The following is a 22,602-nucleotide window of genomic DNA, read 5'->3' as shown; positions in this document are numbered from 1 at the left end:
AATGTTCTTGTGGGGCTTTGATATCAGGGGTAGAGGTTCTACTTTCAGGTAGGATGTAACAGATTGCAGTAGGTCAATGCTTCTGCTGCAACAGCTAGTTTAAAAAAAGAATGAAATGCAAAAAAACCTCATGTTTTTTAGAGACATGGGAGTTGTGGAAGCACAAGGACTAGATGAACTAAAAAAGAAAGTGAAATCCTTAGAATAGGAGTTGATGATTGTTAGTCATTTTCTTCCCTGAGAGTATTTGCTGATTTGGGGCAAAAGCTGAAGATTTTAGGTTGGCCCAAACAGAGTGAGTCCACTGAGGGAAAGCAGAGCTTTTGACACGTGTGCAGGGATGGCATGACATATTGGAATCCTGGAGGTTCCCCAAATGGATAACTTTGTTGTTGTTCAGTCACTAAGTCATGTCTGACACTTTGCGACCCCGTGGACTGTAGCCTGCCATGCTCCTTTGTCCATGGTTCTTCTGGCAAGAATACTGGGGTGGGTTGCCATTTCCTTCTCCAGGGGATCTTTCCGGACCAAAGATCAAACCTGCATCTTCTGCATTGGCAGGTGGGTTCTTTACCACTGTACCACCTGATAAGCCCTAGTTTGGAGAGAGAATTTTAATTTAACATTATCCATTGTGTGTGCTGGTCGCTCAGTTTGGTCCTTTTCTTCACGACTCCATGGACTGTATCCCGCCAGACTCTTCTGTCCATGGGTAATATTTGCTTCGGTATATTTTAAAAGGTAAACTTGCTTAAGGTAGCACATATGTTGTCTTGATGGGACAAGGTCAGGAGTGGGTAGCCCAGAATACTGGAGTGGGTAGCCATTCTCTTCTTTAGGGGATCTTCCTGACTCAGGGATTGAACTTGGGTCTCCTGCATTGCAGGCAGATTCTTTACCATCTGAGTCAAATGCTCACACTAGAACCTTTGTCATATATTCCAGTGATCCTTATTGGGCTCCTCACTGTTAGGAGTGTAAAACTAAAATGGTAATTGGAAACTCTGCATACTTAAGAGTTGTACATTGTTAGATTTCGCTGCAGTGTGATCTGTATGGCCATGTCATTGTGAAAAGCTTCTTGTTAATATCTGCAGGCTTTCTTGTCTTGACTTGATAAGTTTTTCTGACAAAGAAATCTCTCCTGCTTGGGTGTCTGATTTTAACAATGAGTGTTCTCAGCCTAGTGGGGACAAGGAGGAAGATGCATTTTGAATACTTCTACTTAATGTCTCTATTTTCAGTGTATTACTCTTACCTTCAGTTTCTGATCTTCATGTCTCTGATCTCACAGTCTTCTGCACCTTGCTTTTGTTTGTTTGTTTAACATAATCATTCATATTGCTGTACTTTATTCATTTCTCTTGTATTTGTGATGTTAAATGCCTATATAGCAATTTATTTATCTAATCTTCTTTAGGTTTTTAAAAGCTATTCATTGTTTCTATGGAGAAGGCAATGGCACCCCACTCCAGTACTCTTGCCTGGAAAATCCCATGGACGGAGGAGCCTGGTAGGCTGCAGTCCATGGGGTCTCTAGGAGTCGGCCAGGACTGAGCGACTTCACTTTCACTTTTCACTTTCACGCACTGGAGAAGGAAATGGCAACCCACTCCAGTGTTCTTGCCTGGAGAATCCCAGGGACAGAGGAGCCTGGTGGGCTGCCATCTATGGGGTTGTACAGTCGGACATGACTGAAGTGACTTAGCAGCAGCAGTAGCAGCATTGTTTCTATGGTAGGTTATATGAATTTGGTTTCTACAGTGTTATTTAAGTATGCAACTTTACCAGCTCGTTTCATGTTTTGCAATTTTTTTTTCAATTTAAAAACATATGTTTAATCAAAATTGGTAATTAAATAGAGTAGATCTAATGCTGTATCTCTTTTAGACTCAGAGCCAGAAATCACATCCAAAGTCAGGTCCAGTTTCTTCACGGAAGAAAGAAGTCCCTCTTCAGTTAACTGTAGAACCAAATGAAGCTGTCAGCAAATCAGGTTGGTAGCCTCCCCATGGGTAATATTTGCCTCGGTATATGTTAAAAGGTAAAAATGCTTAAGGTCAAGCACATATGTTGTCTTGGTGGGACAAGGTCTGGGTCAGCCTAGATAGAATTGTGAAATAAATGAAGTTGTTTTTGAGTCTCTCTCAAGTCCATTGTTGGTATGTGTGTGTGTATGTGTGTGTGTGTGTGTTTAACATGAATAAGTTTTAAAATTTTTATTGAAATATAGTTGATTTACAATGTTGTGTTTAATTTCTGCCAAAGCAAAGTGACTCAGTTATACATGTATATGTACATATATTCTTTTTAATATTCTTTTCTATTTATCATAGAATAGACAGGATAGTTCCTTGTGCTCTACAGTAAGACCCTGTTATTTATCCATCCTGTATACAATAGTTTGTGTCTGCTAATCCCAAGCTCCCTATCCTTCCCTTCCCAACCTCCCTCCCCCTTGGCAACTGCAAATCTGTTCTGTCTGAGTCTGTTTCTGTTTCATAGATATATTAATTTATGTCATGTTTTAAATCCCATGTATAGTGATATCACATAGTATTTGTCTATTTCTGATTTACTTCGCTAAGATGGACCTTAATCTCTAGGTCCGTCCATTTACTGCAAATGGAATTATTTTGTTCTTTGTAATGGCTGAGTGATATTCTAGTGCACATGCACATGTGCATGCGCGCGTGCCTGTGGGCGTGTGTATATGTTACACACATATACACCACCTCGTCTTTATCCCTTCATCTGTCGATAGATATTTAGGTTGTTTCCATGTCTTGGTAGTTGTAAATAGTGTTACTATGAACATAAGGGCCCATTATCTTTTTGAATTATTGTTTTGTCTGGGTATATGCTCAAGAGTGGGATTGCTGGATCATGTGGCACTTCTATTTTTAATTTTTTGAGGAAATTGTACTGTGTTCCGTAGTGGCTACACCAGTTTACATTCCCACCAACAGTGTAAGAGAGTTCCCTTTTCTGTGCACCCCCTCTAGCATTAATTATTTGTAGATTTTTTAATGATGGTCATTCTGACTGGTGTGAGTTGGTAGGTACATCGTTGTTTTGATTTGCAGAACAATGGTTTTATCTGATTATTGTCTTTGTTTTAGTTGTAGGAACACTGTTTACTAGGAATGTGGCAAGAGACGTTAAGTAAGAATTATTATAGGGACCACAGCTTTAAGAGTTTTCAAATAGATTTCTCTTTGCCCTTTCCTTTCCTTTTTGTCTTCTTCTTTTCTTTTAACATTTATTGTCTACACAGTTTCTGTGGGTCTGGAATTCAGAAGCAGCTTAGTTAGATGGTACTGGCATGAGGTTGTAGTCAAGATGTTGGCCAGGATTGCAGTCATCTGAAGACTTGCCTGGAGCTAAGGATTTATTTCCAAGATGACTCACTCATGTGGGGCTGGTTGCTGGCAGGAAGCCTTACTTTCTTTTCTCCCATGTGGGCTTCTCCACAGACTTCTTGAGCATATTTTTAAAACTGAGGTATAATTTATATAGTATTAGTTTCAGGAATACAGCATAATGATTTGCTGTTTGACTATGTGTGGTCAGTATTCTTTTTCTTTCTTCTCCTTTTGTTCTATTTCTTTTAGTCAGTTATATGTGGTGCTGCTTTTTAAAGTTTTATTTATATTTTTCAAGTTAGAAAAGTGCTTCATTTGAGGTAAGAGTCAAAGATTTAAAAGAAAAAGCTACTAATCCTTATTTCCCTCATCCTCCTGAGGTAACTTTGAATCCTTCCATATGTTCATTGATGCTCCTTAATGAATGCATATATAAATGTGTGTGTTTATGTGTGCATGTGTATGCACACTTGAGAAAGAGACTTTCACAGTTTACTTTTTACCAGCAATGTAAGAATGTACCTTTCACCTGATAGATTTTTATTCTACTTTTTTGCTAGTTTGATCAGTATTAAGTAATCTGTTACCTTAGTGTATTTCTGTGATTACCACTGAGTTTGAACACCTTTTTATAAGTTTACTGGCTATTTGAATTTCTTTTTATCTTAGTTATGTGTCCATATGCTTTGCCCATTTGTTTCTTCTGGTTTATGAGAAGTCTTTAAATTGAATATATGTAATTAAAAGTCTGTAATATGTGTGACAGGTATTTTTCCAAATGATCCCTTAACTATTACAGATTTTGGTTATAGTATCTTATATGATAGGTAACATTTTTTATTTGACTTGTCAAATGTTGGATTTCTTTTTTCCGTTTCCTGTTTTGGCTAAAAGATTTGTTTTATCCTGAAAGTATATATAATACTTAGATTTTCATCTTAGCATCTTTCTTTTTAATTTAAACTTTTAATCCATCTGGAATGTGTTTTGGTATATAATGTGACATAATGTTATAATTTTATTAAATACTTTCTTCATGATGGTCATTTGTGTTAGGTGCGTTCATTAGTTACTTGATCCATTCTCGTCTCAGTGGGCTACTTTTATCATATATCATTCAATAAGCTTTAAAAAAATATTTTTTGTTTATTTATTTTTGGCTGTGCTGGGTCTTCATTACTGGCTGCATGCTTTCTTTAGTTGCAGTGAGTGGGGGCTACTCTTCATTGTGGTGTGCACACTGCTCCTTGCAGTGTCTTCTGTTGTTGCAGGGCACAGGCTCTAGGGCTCCAGGGCTTCAGTAATTGCAGTACTCACACTCAGTAACTGTGGTGCACTGGCTTAATTGCTCCACGGCATGTGGATGTGTCTCCTGCATTGGCAGATGGATTCTTATCCACTATACCACCAGGGAGGTCCCTCAATGTACTTTTGAATTTTGGTCCACTTGTTTATTCTTAATGTCAATACAATACTGTTTAACTAATAGTATTTTTATAGCAATATGGTAATATAAAGGTGTTTATAGTCACTATTCTGCCACTTAGAAGTTTTTACTTTCTATGAACTTTATTGTTTCCAGTAAAATTTTATTATGGTTTTCACTGAGGTTGGATTGATTTGTATGGGCATTTTGTGAAAAGTCTTATTTTTGTATCATTTAGCTTTTCTATATACAAACATGTATCTTATATTTATGTCCTTCAAGCTAGTATCACTGATGAACATAGATGCAAGAATCCTCAACAAATTCTAGCAAACAGAATTCAACAACACATTAAAAAGCTCATATACAATGATTAAGTTGGATTATTCCAGGGATACAAAGATTCTTCATTATATGCAAATCAATCAATGTGATACACTGTATTAACAAATTGAAAGAAAAAACCACATGATCCTCTCAATAGATGCAGAAAAAGCCTACGACAGAATTCATCACACATTTATGATTAAAACTCTTCAAAAAATGGGCATAGAAGGAACCTCCCTCAGTATCAGTTCAGTTCAGTTCAGTCGCTCAGTTGTGTCTGATTTTTTGCGACTCCATGAATAGCAGCATGCCAGGCCTCCTTTTCCATCACCTACTCCCGGAGTTCACTGAGACTCACGTCCATCGAGTCAGTGATGCCATCCAGCCATCTCATCCTCTGTCGTCCCCTTCTTTTCCTGCTCCCAGTCCCTCCGAGCATCAGAGTCTTTTCCAATGAGTCAGTTCTTCTCATGAGGTGGCCAAAGAACTGCAGTTTCAGCTTTAGCATCATTCCTTCCAAAGAAATCCCAGGGCTGATAGCCTTCAGAATGGACTGGTTGGATCTCCTTGCAGTCCAAGGAACTCTCAAGAGTCTTCTCCAACACCACAGTTCAAAAGCATCAATTCTTTGGCGCTCAGCTTTCTTCACAGTACAACTCTCACATCCATACATGACCACAGGAAAAACCATAGCTTTGACTGGACGGACCTTTGTTGGCAAAGTAATGTCTCTGCTTTTGAATATGCTGTCTAGGTTGGTCATAACTTTCCTTCCAAGGAGTAAGCGTCTTTTAATCTCATGGCTGCAGTCACCATCTGCAGTGATTTTGGAGCCCCCAAAAATAAAGTCTGACACTGTTTCCACTGTTTCCCCATCTATTTGCCATGAAGTGATGGGACCCAATGCCATGATCTTCGTTTTCTGAATGTTGAGCTTTAAGCAAACTTTTTCACTCTCCTCTTTCACCTTCATCACGAGGCTTTTTAGTTCCTCTTCACTTTCTGCCATAAGGGTGGTATCATCTGCATATCTGAGGTTATTGATATTTCTCCTGGCAATCTTGATTCCAGCTTATGCTTCTTCCAGTCCAGCGTTTCTCATTATGTACTCTGCATAGAAGTTAAATAAGCAGGGTGACAATATACAGCCTTGACGTACTCCTTTCCCAATTTGGAACCAGTCTGTTGTTGCATGTCCAGTTCTAACTGTTGCTTCCTGACCTGCATATAGGTTTCTCAAGAGGCAGGTCAGGTGGTCTGGTATTCCTATCTCTTTCAGAATTTTCCACAGTTTATTGTGATCCACACAGTCAAAGGCTTTGGCATAGTCAATAAAGCAGAAATAGATGTTTTTCTGGAACTCTCTTGCTTTTTTGATGATCCAGCAGATGTTGGCAATTTCATCTCTGGTTCCTCTGCCTTTTCTAAAACCAGCTTGAACATCTGGAAGTTCACAGTTCACATATTGCTGAAGCCTGGCTTGAAGAATTTTGAGCATAACTTTACTAGCGTGTGAGATGAGTGCAATTGTGCGGTAGTTTGAGCATTCTTTGGCATTGCCTTTCTTTGGGATTGGAATGAAAACTGACCATTTCTAGTCGAGTGGCCACTGCCGAGTTTTCCAGTTTGCTGGCTTATTGAGTGCAGCACTTTCATAGCATCATCTTTCAGGATTTGAAATAGCTCAACTGGAATTCCATCACCTTCACTAGCTTTGTTCGTAGTGATGCTTTCTAAGGCCACTTGACTTCACATTCCAGCATGTCTGGCTCTAGGTGAGTGATCATACCATCGTGATTATCTTGGTTGTGAAGCTCTTTTTTGTACAGTTCTTCTGTGTATTCTTGCCACCTCTTTTTAATATCTTCTGCTTCTGTTAGGTCCATACCATTTCTGTCCTTTATCGAGCCCATCTTTGCATGAAATGCTCCCTTGGTATCTCTAGTTTTCTTGAAGAGATCTCTAGTCTTTCCCATTCTGTTGTTTTCCTCTATTTCTTTGCATTGATCGCTGAGAAAGGCTTTCTTATCTCTCCTTGCTATTCTTTGAAACTCTGCATCTGAATACCTCAACACAGTAAAGGCTATATATGATAAGCCCACAGCTAACATTATTCTCAGTGGTGAGAAACTGAAAGCATTCCTTCTATGATCAGGAATAAAACAAGGGTGTCCACTCTCATCACTGTTTTTCAACATAGTTTTGGAAGTCATAGCTATGGCAATCAGAAGAAAAAGAAATAAAAGGAGTCCAGGTCGGAAAAGAAGTAAAGCTCCTACTGTTTGTAGACGACATGACTCTATACACAGAAAACCCTAAAAATACTGTCAGAAAATTACTAGAGCTAATCAGTGAATTCAGCAAAATTGTGGGATACAAAATCAATACACAGAAATCACTTGCATTCCTATATACTAATAATGAACAATCTCAGAAACTAAGGAATAAATCCCTTTCACCATTCAACAAAAAGAAGAAAATATCCAGGAATAAACCTACCTAATGGAGAAGGCAGTGGCACCCCATTCCAGTACTCTTGCCTGGAAAATCCCATGGATGGAGGCGCCTGGAAGGCTGCAGTGCATGGGGTCGTTGAGGGTCAGACACCACTGAGAGACTTCACTTTCACTTTTCACTTTCATGCATTGGAGACGGAAATGGCAACCCATTCCAGTGTTCTTGCCTGGAGAATCCCAGGGACGGGGAAGCCTGGTGGGCTGCCATCTATGGGGTCGCACAGAGTCAGACATGACTGAAGCGACTTAGCAGCAGCATGGAGACAAAAGAACTGTTTACAGAAAATTTTAAGACACAGATGAAGAAATCAGATGACATAAACAGAGAGATACTCCATGTTCCTGGGTAGGAAGAATCAATATTGTGAAAATGATTATATTACCAAATGCAATCTACAGATTGAATGCGATACCTATCAAATTACCAGTGGCATTTTTCACAGAACTAGAACAAAAAATTTCACGATTCCTATGGAAAGACAAAAGACCCTGAATAGCCAGTGCAGTCTTGAGAAAGAAGAATGGAGCTGGAGGAGGCAACCTTCCTGACTTCAGATTATACTACAGAGCTACAGTCATCAAGACAGTATGATACTGGCACAAAAAGAGAAATATAGACCAATGGAACAAGATAGAAACACCAGAAATAAACCCACACACCTATGGGTACCTTCTTTTTGACAAAGAAGGCAAGACTATACAATGGGGCAAAGATAGCCTCTTGAATAAGTGGTGCTGGGAAAACTGGATAGCTACATGTAAAAGAATGAAGTTAGAACACTTCTAGCACCATGTGGGCTTCCCTTGTGGCTCAGCTGGTAAAGAATTGCCTGCAATGCAGGAGACCTGGGTTTGATTCTTGGGTTGGGAAATCCCCTGGAGAAGGGAAAGGCTTCCCACTATAGTATTCTGGCCTGGAGAATTCCATGGAATATATATAGACCATGGGGTTGCAAAAGAGTCAGACATACCTGATACCGTACACAAAGATAAAATCAAAATGTATTAAGGACCTAAATATAAGACAGGAAACTATAAAACTTAGAGGAAAACATAGGCAGAACACTCGATGGCATAAAGCAAGATCCTCTATGATCCACTTCCTAGAGTAAAGGAAATAAAAACAAAAACAAGTGGGACCTAATTAAACTTAAAAGCTTTGCACAGCAAAGGAAACTATAAACAAGGTGAAAGACAACCTCAGAATGGGAGAAAATAATAGCAAATGAAACAACTGACAAAGGATTAATTTTCAAAATATACAATAACTCATAGAAGTCAATACCAGAAAAACAAACAATCCAGTCAGAAAGTGGTAAAAAGACCTAAACAGACATTTCTCCAGAAAGACATGTAGATGGCTAATAAACACATGAAAAGATGCTTAACATTGCTTATTATGAGAGATTGTTGTTATTATTATTATTACAGCAAATCAAAGCTGTAATGAGATAACATCTCCCACTGGTTAAGTACATTCTTAAATTGTTTTTTTTATTTTTTAAAATTTATACATTCTTAGATTTTGAAGTCCAAAGTGTCATCTCTTTAAATACATACATGCATATATATATTAATATTCTCTCTATGTAGACATGTATATTATATATCTATATATATCTGTTCCATATGTACATGTGTATGCATATGTGCAAAAGTATGCTCCTCTAGCTGCCCTAGTTTACTCAACTTTTAACCTAAAGATTGAACCTCATAATTTCTCAAGGATTACCTATTACTTATTTTAGCTATGTATGTTGTTTAGTCACTAAGTAGTGTTTGACTCTTTTCCAACTCCATTCACCAGGCTCCTCTATCCATGGGGTTTCCTAGGCAAGAATACTGGAGTTGGCGGCCATTTCTTTCTCCAGGGCATCATCCTGACCCAGGGATCAAACCCAGGTCTCTTGCTGGGCAGACAAATTCATTACCTCTGAGTCACCTGGGAAGCTCTTAGCTATGTATCAGATCAGATCAGTCGCTCAGTCGTGTCTGACTCTTTGCGACCCCATGAATCGCAGCACACCAGGCCTCCCTGTCCATCACCTACTCCCGGAGTTTACTGAGACTCACGTCCATCGAGTCAGTGATGCCATCCAGCCATCTCATCCTCTGTCGTCCCCTTCTCCTCCTGCCCCCAATCCCTCCCAGCATCAGAGTCTTTTCCAGTGAGTCCACTCTTCACATGAGGTGGCCAAAGTACTGGAGTTTCAGCTTTAGCATCATTCCTTCCAAAGAAATCCCAGGGCTGATCTCCTTCAGAATGGACTGGTTGGATCTCCTTGCAGTCCAAGGGACTCTCAAGAGTCTTCTCCAACACCACAGTTCAAAAGCATCAATTCTTCGGTGCTCAGCCTTCTTCACAGTCCAACTCTCACATGCATACATGACCACAGGAAAAATTGTAGCCTTGACTAGATGGACCTTTGTTGGCAAAGTAATGTCTCTGCTTTTTAATATGCTGTCTAGGTTGGTCATAACTTTCCTTCCAAGGAGTAAGCGTCTTTTAATTTCATGGCTGCAGTCACCATCTGCAGTGATTTTGGAGCCCAGAAAAATAGTCTGACACTGTTTCCACTGTTTCCCCATCTATTTGCCATGAAGTGATGGGACCGGATTCCATGATCTTTGTTTTCTGAATGTTGAGCTTTAAGCCAACTTTTTCACTGTCCACTTCCACTTTGATCAAGAGGCTATATATAGATTTATTCAAATCTCTAAAACATTTTTTATTTTGTTGTGGTAAAAATGTTTTAAGTGAGATCTCAACAGATTTTTAAGTGTACAGTAGAGTATTGTTACCTGTAGACACAATGTTGTACACTAGATATCTAATTTATTTATCTTGTACAACTGAAACTTTGCATCTGTTAATCAACAACTCTGAATTTCTCCCTCCTCCCAGTCCCTGGCATCCACTTTTCTAATCTCTCCTTCTATGAGTTTGACGGTATTCAAATCTTGAATAAATTTAATGTATCAATAGAACTGTGAATTTTCTATGTTTGAAGCTTTTACTCATTTCAGAACTGTGGAGCATGGACCAAATACATCTTTCAGTTTATTAATTTCATAACTTAGAATTTTTAAAGTACTTGCATATTTTATTCCTAAATCTTTGATTATAAACTTGAAGATTTGTGAGTCTTCCGAAAACTGTCTAATTAAATTGTTGCTGAACTTCGGAAAGCACATTTTGTTCTAATGTTATTTAAAGAGTTTTTAACATCTTCATACAATTTTTTTTGCAGTTCAGGACCATGAGGTTCATCAGAAAATTTTGGCAACTGATGTTCATTCTAAAAATACATCTGACTTGAGAAAAATGTCAAGTAAAAAACTAAAAGATAATCACAATGAAGCTGATGAGGAGTGTTACTTATCTATTGGCTCACCTTCTGACCTGGATATAAAAGCATCTTCATTGCAAAAGGGTAGTCCATCTGTTGCTCAAAAGAGAGAGACCTACACTTCTGAAAATTCAGTAAATATGCTGTCTTCAAGTACACAGATTTCTCACAAAACCAGAAAAAGGTGAAGTTTTATTTATTTATGAAATATTAATCTTTCTGTAACAATTTCATTTTTTATGTTAAAAAATGGGTAATTTAGTCTTTTATGTATTTTACAGTAAGTATTGAATATTCACATGTTATGAGAAAAGTAGACATATGTTGGGTATATATTCAATTTATATTTATTATGGAAGGCCTTAAAGTATACATCTGAAAAGTTTTGGGGTAAACTTTTCTATGGTCTATGGAAAAGCATATTTTTTTCCTTCTTTCTTTAAGATCTAAAAAAAAATACTAAAGACATATAGAAGATAACGCAGTAGGCACTCATATATTCAAATTTGACATATGTGAATATTTGTTATATTCAGATACTTTTTAAAAATATTTTTTGGGTGTCATATAGTTGAAGTAAAATGTATTAATTACTGCTGTATAGCAAATTGACTCAGTTATGCATATATATGTATATATACACACACATTCTTTTTAATATTCTTTTTCATTATGGTTTATCACAGGCTATTTTTTTCTCATAATAAATTTTCTATAGCTTTCTAAGATAAATAATTTGTATTTTCCATATGTTATTTTTAATTACCAGCGTAGGTATGTATCAGGTCACTTTGAGGGGGAGCAAACAGTAAGTGGTGTTGAAGATAATTGTGGTAAACCCACATCCATTTCCTGGGGCTTTCTTTCCCTTTGGCCTTTAAGAAGCAAAATTGATTGTTCAAGGTCCTTTGCTGTTGAAAAACCTCTGCCATAAGTATAATATCTGTATAGGGTCTTTCCTGTTTGATTCTTGGAGCTGAGGAGTTAAGTACACTCTAGGATTTTGCAGTCCAAAGTGTGATCTGCAGCTCAGGATCAAGAGAAATTATATGATCTGGAAGCCTGTTAGAAATGCATAATCTCAAACTCTATGCTAGACCTATTGAATCAAAATCTACATTTTAATAAGATTCCCCAGAGGATTCAGGTTCATATGAAATGTTTGAGAACTAGTATTTTAAGCTACAATTTGCCTTGTTATATGATTTAACCATTCTTTTTCTCTTTTATTTTTTTTCTATCAGCAAATACAAAATTTAATTTTTCTGAACAATTTGTCTTGTGTAATTTGTGTGAGAGAAACACATCAGCATTTATAAAGTTTAAATAAAGGCCCACTGAAAAATTTTGTAAGTGGTTGTATTATCGCTGTAGGGAAGTTTAAGAAAACTTATAACTCAGCAAATGGTGGAAATATTCAGCTTGTCCTCCTTCTAACCTTTTAGGTTAAGCTTTGAAGATAAAGATGTTTCAAAGAAAGTAGAAATAATGAATGAAGTATCAGAAATAGAGGATAAAGTCTCAGAAGGACTACAAGAAAGGAAACAGTCAGGAACATCTCAAAAAAGAATACAAGACTCAGAATATGAAAATCAACCACAAGCTAGGAAGAGTTTTTCAACATTGTTTTTAGAAACTGTAAAAAGAAAAAGTGAATCCAGGTAAGTTATTAAGAAATGATCCACATTTTTCTTTTACATTCTTTGAATAGTACCTAAGGATTCTTAATGACATTTAACCAGAAGTTAATCTTAATTGACATAATTTTTAATTGAAATTATGTTTAACCCATAAAGAGAGTGAATTTCTTACCAGTAATCTAACCCCAAAGCCATCATTTAATGGGTTCTAAATTAAATGTAAAAGAAAATAAGTTTCTTCAGCTTTTATTACTTCTGTTCATCAACACTTTCTAGTATATATGATATCAAAAAATAAAGGCAATATTTAGAAGTATAATTGTCAAGGTGCCTATGTGTCATTGTTAGTGTTTTAAATATTTTTTTCTATTTCTTTTAAGTATGTTAGTAAAATGGTAGTCCTAAAATAAGTTTTAATCGATTCTTGCCTAGTTAAAAACCTTCAGTAGTTCCACAGTGTCCATTCAGTGATTTTAACTGGCTGCATATAGAGTTAATTGGAATTGACAGCAGCTAGGGTTGAGAACCGGTGGTCTACAGAATAAGTTTCAATGTTGTCAACTGGTATTTGGGGCTTTCCCAGTGGCTCAGACAGTAAAGAATTTGCTTGCAGTGCAGGAACTCGGGTTCAGTCTGGAAGATCCCCTGGAGAAGGGAATGGCAGCCCACTCCAGTATTGTTCCCTGGAGAATTCCATGGACAGAAGAGCCTGGCAGGCTACGGTCCATGGAGTCACAGGGAGTCGGACACAACTGAGCGACTATTGCTTTCACTTTATAGCTGATATTTAAGGCCTTCACTCTCACTAGTGAATTGTTTCTGTCATATGTATTTGCAGTTGTCCTGGCTTTGGCACACCCTTTCCCCTTGTCATATGCCAATTTATATTTTCTTCTAAAAGTTTCACTCCAGTGTATAATTTCTTAACCTTGTATTACAGTTTAACTATTTTATGTATGTCTTTCTTAGTAGATTAAGACATAAGCCCATCTTTCTGGGAGTTTAGTTTCTTTTGTATTTTCTATGACATTTGTCAGAGTGCTCGCAAATCTATTAGGAAAGTTTTATAAAAACATTGAATGAATGAAATTCCTCTTTGGTTCAGTCTCTGTTCCATAGTTGACTCCTTCCTCCTTCCACCTCTATACTCTTGATCCTTCTCTCCCATCTCTCTTTCTCTTTCTGTATGGGGTGTGTGTGTGTGTGTGTACACATAGGTACATATGGCATTTTTACCCCTGTATGCATATTGTCCCTGCTATCTGATACAAATATGTTACATTTATGGACTAATTATATCTGTGTCCAAAAGAGTAATTATTTTTTAATGTGTCAGTTTTTTGATAAACTACTTATAGTTTAATTGCTATAACCAGATGTAACTGTTGACTATTCCTCATATTTTCTTGCTTCTTTGTTTTGCTTATGCTTTTCCTTGTGATTCTTTCTTACATGTCCTCAGATCCAACTCAAATAGCATTTTTCCACTGAGCCAGAACTCATCTTTCTGTATTCTGAATTTTAATATTTAATTAAAATTGTATCTGTAATTTGGGCTGCTAAATAGACCAGCATAGTCTGGATGGCTTATAAGCAACAGAAATTTATTTCACAATGCTAGCGGCTGAGAAGTCCAAGATCAAGGCTCAAGTAGTTTCAGTGTCTGGTGAGACCTGCTTCCTGGTTCATGATGGCTAGCTTACTGCTATAACCTCAAATGGTAGAAGGGAGTGAGGGAGTTTTCTGGGGTTTCTCTTATAAAGGTGCTAATTCCATTCATAAGCCACTGCACCCTAATTACCTAATCACTACCTAAAGACCCCACCCTAAAATACCATCATATTGGGGATTAGGTTTTAATTTATTAATTTCAGAGGGATATAAACATTTGATCTGTAGTAAGTGTGAAGGTGGTTTCCGAAGGATATCTTTGGTTTGAATAACCTTAAAGTTACGAAAGTCTCTTGAAGTAGAATAAAGGAGGGATATAGAGAGTTCTTATTAGCTGGTTTGGGAAAACTTTTATTTTTAAATACATAGCATTATTTTTTGTTTTTCTGGCTGCCTGGCATGTGGGATCCTAGTTCCCTGTCCAGGAATTGAACCTATGTCCCCTGCAGAGGGAGTGCAGAGTTCTAACCACTGGACCTCCAAGAAGTCCTAGGATTACTTCTTTAATGTTGGAATTAATAGATATTGCAGGTAATATTTGTTGTTCTTTAGTCCCTAAATTGTGTCCACTCTTGTGACCCCAAAAACTATAGCCCACCAGACTCCTTTGTCTACATAATTTCCCTGGCAAGAGTGCTGGAGTGGATTGCCATTTTCTTCTCCAGGGGATCGTACCCTCTCCTGCATTGGCAGGCAGAGTCTTTACCACTGAACCACCTGGGAAGCCCTACAGATAATACACAATAAAGCAAATTAAACATATTTCTATCAGATTGGCTAATTAAGTGCTGAAAAATATTTGTTTAAATATGATCTTCTATTTATATATTGTATAGTCTTCTATTTATACTTTTTTTATTAGATTTTCTAGATTTTTCTAATTATATAAACTAGTAAGACTCTGCCTATTAGAAGATATATTTCTTAGCATATATATGTATATGTTTTTTATATTGAAAGATTTATGAAGTGTTTGAGATTAGAGAAGTATAGAAGGCATTTTCATCTCATAATCTTTTTATAAAGGGAAAAAATATAGACATGATAATCGTTTTGCCATCCTAGCTTTTCTTCTATTGTGTATGAAAATAGTTAAGCATCCTTTCTCAAGTGAAAAAGGCAGAAAAAGGAGTACATGTACTGCCTTCGGAATTTGGATGTTTGCCCTTTTTTTTTTGCATATTTCACTCTAGGATATGGTTTGCTCAAGGTTGTTGTCATAAAGAGGAAGGAAATGCAAAATTATTCCATCACATTAAACATGTACGAAAATGTGTGTGAATTTTCAAACTTGGAATGAATTTTTATGTAATATAATTTAGTCTATAATTTAGTAGTGTTTTCTTAAATTGTTAAACTAGAAGGCGTCTCAGAAATATCTTGTTTTGGATGTTAAGAAATTCATGCCCATGAGATATCTATAAAAACAAAATTTAATTTAACATTATAATAATGGCATGCATTTTTATACTGTAAATGAGTATATCTGAGCAGTATTTATACATCTCTGGGTTTCATCTGTTTAATATTTCTAATGAATGGGGAACCGGAAATTAGTTGATGAAGTCTATAGAGATGCTTCCAGCTTTAAATTTCTGTGACCCCATCAATGTTATAAATGAGTATGCTCAGATATTATAGAAATGTAAAAGGAGGGAAAGATTTTAAAGTATAAGGAAAAATTGAAGAGACGTGTCAACTGCTCTTTAAAGCAAAGATATAAGCTTTATATTTTTGAGCTATTATTTATTGTAACATTCTGTTTTAGTTCTGTTGTTAGGCATATAGCAACTGTTCCACCTCATTTATCTTCTGCAAATAATATGAAGTTATTGGAAGATGAATTTATAATTGATGAATCAGATAAAAGTTTTGTCAGTCAACCTTGGATTACTATACCAAGAAAGACTGGGCCTCTGAAGCAGCACACAGTATCCCCTGCTGAGAGCACTGTCCTTCAGAGGAAGAAGTCAAGAGAAAACCATGACAGTGTATCATCTGTGGCTTTGACAAGTAACAAGCATCCTGGCAAAGCTCACCCAGTAGAGAAATCTCAGCCCTCTGAACAAAAAATACTGGGTGGGAGTTGTGCTTTGTCAGATGATGTAGAAAATAATTATAAATCTACAAAATATGAAATACATTCTGAGAATGCAAAAAAATCATCTGGAGGCAAAAGGACTATAAAACAAAACCAGAGAACAAAATCTAAGGCCAATGTACCTGAAGAAGAAGTTGATGTGAGGCAATCTAAAGATACAAATATAAATATATCACATACTGTCCAAGACAAGTTACAAAGAAATTCAGACAAAAATATGGAAGAGGGTGAAGAGATAAGCGTTAACATTTCCAACAATCAGTTGCTTTCTGTGGGTAAGTGTTTATATTAAATGTAACTGTGAATATTAACCCACCACTTTGCTTTTTATAATATTCCTATTTAGCTTTAGGAAGTAGGCATTAAATCTATACAAAGCCTCAAAAGCCTGCAGGCTGTTTTCTAGACTATCTATTTTATATTGTACTTCAGCTCCAGGTCACTTGATTTTGGGGTAGCTTCTAAGATTATAGCATATGTAAAGGGAGAAGTAAAAGGCAAATGCTTAGTAAACCAGGTAGTTAAACAGAACACAAATAAGACAGCATCATATATTCTTGAGGCTTATTAAATTTATATTTTAATTGGATAAGAAATCAGCTAGTGGGGCTAGTTCTTGAAAATAAAAAGTAATACTACTCTGTTCAATTATTTACTCATTTATCTAAAAATTATTGAATGTCAGACACTGTATTAGGCTCTGAACTTACAAAGATTGCTAATAAATAATTTTCATCATTAAAAAAGATCCATCTGGTAATGTCTGTAGACTAACATAAATATACATACATCCACGGGATGATATTGGAAGCACAGAGAATAATCAACTAATAATCTCAAAAAACTTCTTATTTTGGGACAGTATATCATTTATTATACAAACTGGGACACATGAAAATGGGAGAGGATATCATGACAGTAAGCATAAACTTGGATTGTCCCAGTGAATCCTGAAATATAACCACTCTCTTTATGTCATCTCTCTGTATAGTAATTGAGGTTTATAATGGTGACAGTATCATGAAGAAAAGATCAACTTGTGCTTTTCTGTATCACTTTTTAAAATTGAAGTATAGTTGACTTACAATGTTGTGTTAGTTTTAGGTGTATGGCAAACAGAATCAGTCACACACACACACACACACATTCTTATTCAAGTTCTTTTCTCTTACAGATTATTATAAGATACTCAGTATAGTTCCTTGTACAGTATAGAAGGTCTTTATTGGTTGTCTGTTTCATTTATAGTAGTGTGTATATGTTAATCCCAAATTCCTAATTTACCTCCATCCCCTATTTGTATCTTTTTTATTTTTTCTGATATCCACAATAAGGGATATCATATGATATTTGTTTTTCTCTGTCTGGCTTACATCACTAAGTATCAGATCAGAACAGATCAGATCAGTCGCACAGTCATGTCCAACTCTTTGCGACCCCATGAATCGCAGCACGCCGGGCCTCCCTGTCCATCACCAACTCCCAGAGTTCACTGAGACTCATGTCCATCGAGTCGGTGATGCCATCCAGCCATCTCATCCTCTGTTGTCCCCTTCTCCTCTTGCCCCCAGTCCCTCCCAGCATCAGAGTCTTTTCCAATGAGTCAACTCTTCACATGAGGTGGCCAAAGTACTGGAGTTTCAGCTTTAGCATCATTCCTTCCAAAGAAATCCCAGGGCTGATCTCCTTCAGAATGGACTGGTTGGATCTCCTTGCAGTCCAAGGGACTCTCAAGAGTCTTCTCCAACACCACAATTCAAAAGCATCAATTCTTCGGTGCTCAGCCTTCTTCACAGTACAACTCTCACATGCATACATGACCACAGGAAAAACCATAGCCTTGACTAGACGAACCTTTCTTGGCAAAGTAATGTCTCTGCTTTTGAGTATGCTGTCTAGGTTGGTCATAACTTTCCTTCCAAGGAGTAAGCGTCTTTTAATTTCATGGCTGCAGTCACCATCTGCAGTGATTTTGGAGCCCCCAAAAATAAAGTCTGACACTGTTTCCACTGTTTCTCCATCTATTTCCCATGAAGTGATGGGACCGGATGCCATGATCTTCGTTTTCTGAATGTTGAGCTTTAAGCCAACTTTTTCACTCTCCACTTTCACTTTCATCAAGAGGCTTTTCAGTTCCTCTTCACTTTCTGCCATAAGGGTGGTGTCATCTGCATATCTGAGGTTATTGATATTTCTCCCAGCAATCTTGATTCCAGTTTGTGTTTCTTCCAGTCCAGCGTTTCTCATGATGTACTCGGCATAGAAGTTAAATAAACAGGGTGACAATATACAGCCTTGACGTACTCCTTTTCCTATTTGGAACCAGTCTGTTGTTCCATGTCCAGTTCTAACTGTTGCTTCCTGACCTGCATACAAATTTCTCAAGAGGCAGGTCAGGTGGTCTGGTATTCCCATCTCTTTCAGAATTTTCCACAGTTTATTGTGATCCACACAGTCAAAGGCTTTGGCATAGTCAATAAAGCAGAAATAGATGTTTTTCTGGAACTCTCTTGCTTTTTCCATGATCCAGCGGATGTTGGCAATTAGATCTCTGGTTCCTCTGCCTTTTCTAAAACCAGCTTGAACTTCAGCAAGTTCACAGTTCACATGTTGCTGAAGCCTGGCTTGGAGAATTTTGAGCATAACTTTACCAGCGTGTGAGATGAGTGCAATTGTGTGGTAGTTTGAGCATTCTTTGGCATTGCCTTTCTTTGGGATTGGAATGAAAACTGACGTTTTCCAGTCCTGTGGCCACTGCTGAGTTTCACTAAGTATGCTAATCTCTAAATCCATCCATGTTGCTGCACGTGGCCTAATTTCATTCTTTTTTATGGATGAGTATAATTCCATTGTGTGTGTGTGTGTGTGTGTGTATTGTGTATGTATGCATGTATGTATATAATTACCACACCTTCTTTATCCATTCATCTATGGATGGACATTTAGTTTACTTCCACGTCTTGGTAAGTAGTGCTGCAATGAACATTGAGGTGCATATATCTTTTTGAATTATGGTTTTCTCCAGATCCATGACCAGGAGTGGGTTTGCAGATCATATGTTAATGCTATTGTTAGTTTTTTTTTTTTTTTTTTTTAATTTTTTTAATTGAAGGAAAATTACTTTACAGAATTTTTTGTTTTTTTGTCATATATCAACAAGAATCAGCCATAGGTACACCCGTGTCCCCTCCCTCCTGAACCTACCTCCTATCTCCCTCTGCATCCCACCTTTCACATCCTAGCCTGTCACAGAGCCCCTGTTTGAGTTCCCTGAGTCATACAGCAAATTCCCATTGGCTGTCTATTTTACATATGGTATTTTAAATTTCCATGTGACTCTCTCCATACATCTCCCCTTCTCCCTCATCCTGTCCCCCCATGTCCATAGGTCTGTTCTCTGTGTCTGTTTCTCTGTTGCTGCCCTGAAAATAAATTCGTCAGTGCCATCTTTTTAGATTCCAAATGTATGTGTCAGTATACGATATTTATATTTCTCTTCCTGACTTAACTGCACTCTGTATGATAGGCTGTAGGTTCGTATACCTCATTAGAACTGACTCAAATGTGTTCCTTTTTATGGCTGAGTAGTATTCTATTGTATATGTACCACAACTTTATCCATTCATCTGTCGATGGACATCTAGGTTGCTTCCATGTTCTAGCTACTGTAATAGTGCTGCAGTGAACATTGGGTTACATGTGTCTTTTTCAGTTTTGGTTTCCTCAGGTTGTATGCCTAGGAGTAGGATTGCTGGGTCATATGGTAGTTTTATTCCTAGCTTTTTAAGGAATCTCCATGTCTTCTGGAGTGGCTTTTATCAGTTTACATTCCCACCAGCAATGCAGGAGTGTTCCCTTTTCTCCACACCCTCTCCAGCATTTATTGTTTGTAGACTTTTTGATGATGGCCATTCTGACTGGTCTGAGGTGGTATCTCATTGTAGTTTTGATTTGCATATCTCTAATAATGAGTGATGTTGAACATCTTTTCATGTGCTTGTTAGCCATCTGTGTGTCGTCTTTGGAGAAATGTCTCTTCAAGTCCCTTTCCCACTTTTTGATTGGGTTGTTTGTTTTTCTGGTATTGAATTGTATGAGCTGCTTGTATATTTTGGAAATTAATTCTTTGTGAGTTTTTCCCTTTGCTATTATTTTCTCCCATTCTGAGGGTTGTCTTTTCACCCTGCTTATAGTTTTCTTTGCTATGCAAAAGCTTTTAAGTTTAATTAGGTCCTACTTGTTTATTTTTGTTTTTATTTCCATTACTCTAGGAGGTGGGGCTTCCCTTGTGGCTCAGCTGGTAAAGAATCCACCTGCAATGTGGGAGACCTGGGTTTAATCCCTGTGTTGGGAAGCTCCCCTGGAGAAAGGAAAGGCTACGCACTCCAGTATTCTGGCCTGGAGAATTCCATGGACTGTATAGGCCCATGGGGTTGCAAAGAGCTGGACACAACTGAGCAACTTGCACTGCACTCACTAGGCAATGGTCATAGAAGATCTTGCTTTGATTTATGTCATCGAGTGTTTTACCTATGTTTTCCTCTAAGAGTTTTACAGTTTCTGGTCTTAAATTTAGGTCTTTAAGCCATTTTGAGTTTATCTTTGTGTATGGTGTCAGGTAGTTTTCTAATTTTTCATTCGTTTGCATGTAGCTGTCCAGTTTTCCCAGCACCATGTATTCAAGAGGCTATCTTTGCCCCATAGTATATTCTTGTCTCCTTTGTCAAAAAGAAGGTACCCATAGGTGCATGGGTTAATCTCTGGTTTCTCTATCTTGTTCCATTGGTCTGTATTTCTGTTTTTGTGCCAGTACCATACTGTCTTGATGACTATAGCTTTGTCGTGTAATCTGAAGTCAGGAAGGTTGCTTGCTCCAGCTCCATTCTTCTTTCTCAAGACTGCTTTGGCTCTTTGGGATCTTTTGTGTTTCCATATGAATTGTGAAATTTTTTGTTCTAGTTCTGTGAAAAATGCCATTGGTAATTTGACAGGGATCGCATTGCATCTGTAGATTGCATTTAGTAGTATAGTCATTTTCACAATATTGATTCTTCCTACACAGGAGCATGGAATATCTCTTCATCTGTTATGATGTCTTTGATTTATTCATCAGTGTCATAATTTTCCGTATACAGGTTTAGTCTCCTTACGTAGGTTTATTCCTAAATATTTTATTCTTTTAGTTGCAATGGTGAAAGGGATTGATTCCTTAATTTCTCTTTCTGATTTTTCATTGTTAGTGTATAGGAATGCAAGTGATTTCTGTGTTTTGACCTTAGATCCCATGACTTTGCTGAATTCACTGATTAGCTCTAGTAATTTTCTGATTTTAAGCAGTTTCTTTTGGGTTTTATATGTATAGTATCATGTCATCTCTAAACAGTGAGAGTTTTACTTCTTCTTTTCCAGTCTGTACTCCTTTTATTTCTTTTCTTCTCTGATTGCCATGGCTATGACTTCCAAAACGATGTTGAATAATGGTGGTGGGAGTGGACACCCTTGTTTTGTTCCTGATCTTAGAGAGAATGCTTTTAGTTTTTCACCATTGAAAATAGTTTGCTGTGGGCTTTTCTTATATGGCCTTTACTATGTTTAGGTAGGTTTCTTCTATGCCCTTTTTTTGAAGCGTTTTTATCATAAATGGATGCTGAATTTTGTTGAAGGCTTTTTCTGCATCTGTTGAGATGATCATATGGTTTTTATCTTTGAGTTTGTTAATATGGTGTATCATGATTGATTTGCATATAATGAAGAATCCTTGCATCCCTGGAATAAACCCAACTTGATCATAGTATATGAGTTTTTTAATGTGTTGTTGAATTCTGTTTGCTTGAATTTTGTTGAGGATTTTTGCATCTATGTTCATTAGTGATAATTGGCCTATAATTTTCTTTTTTCATGTTGTCTTTGCCTGGTTTTGGTATCAGGGCGATTGTGATCTTGTCGAATGAGTTTAGAAATGTTCCTTCCTCTGCAGTTTTTTTAAAGAGTTTTAGAAAAATAAGCATTAGCTCTTCTCTAAATGTTTGATAGAATTCCCCTGTGAAGCCATCTGGTTTTTGGGAGATTTTTGATCACAGTTTTGATTTCAGTGTTTGTAACTGTGTTGTTTATCATTTCTATTTCTTCCTGGTTCAGTCCTGGGAGATTGACCTTTCCTAAGAATCTGTCCATTTCCTCTAGGTTGTCCGTTTTATTAGCATATA

At 37.1% G+C, this 22,602-nt stretch overlaps 1 protein-coding gene across 3 annotated transcripts in view; it reads left to right on the top strand.

Annotated features, from left to right (window-relative positions):
* CENPC (centromere protein C) overlaps nt 1–22,602 on the top strand; it is a 94,085-nt gene that overhangs the window by 8,925 nt on the left and 62,558 nt on the right. For all 3 annotated transcript variants that reach the window (NM_001045881.2, XM_010806157.4, XM_005208030.5), the window contains 4 exon segments: nt 1,891–1,996; nt 10,886–11,168; nt 12,430–12,645; nt 16,064–16,671. In NM_001045881.2, the coding sequence (NP_001039346.2) occupies nt 1,891–1,996; nt 10,886–11,168; nt 12,430–12,645; nt 16,064–16,671 (1,213 nt within the window).

The sequence above is a fragment of the Bos taurus genome, chromosome 6 (genome assembly GCF_002263795.3).
Source record: "Bos taurus isolate L1 Dominette 01449 registration number 42190680 breed Hereford chromosome 6, ARS-UCD2.0, whole genome shotgun sequence".
Lineage (NCBI taxonomy): Eukaryota > Metazoa > Chordata > Mammalia > Artiodactyla > Bovidae > Bos > Bos taurus.
Note: the sequence above shows the minus strand (reverse complement) of the source record. Positions and strands in the feature narration are given on the sequence as shown.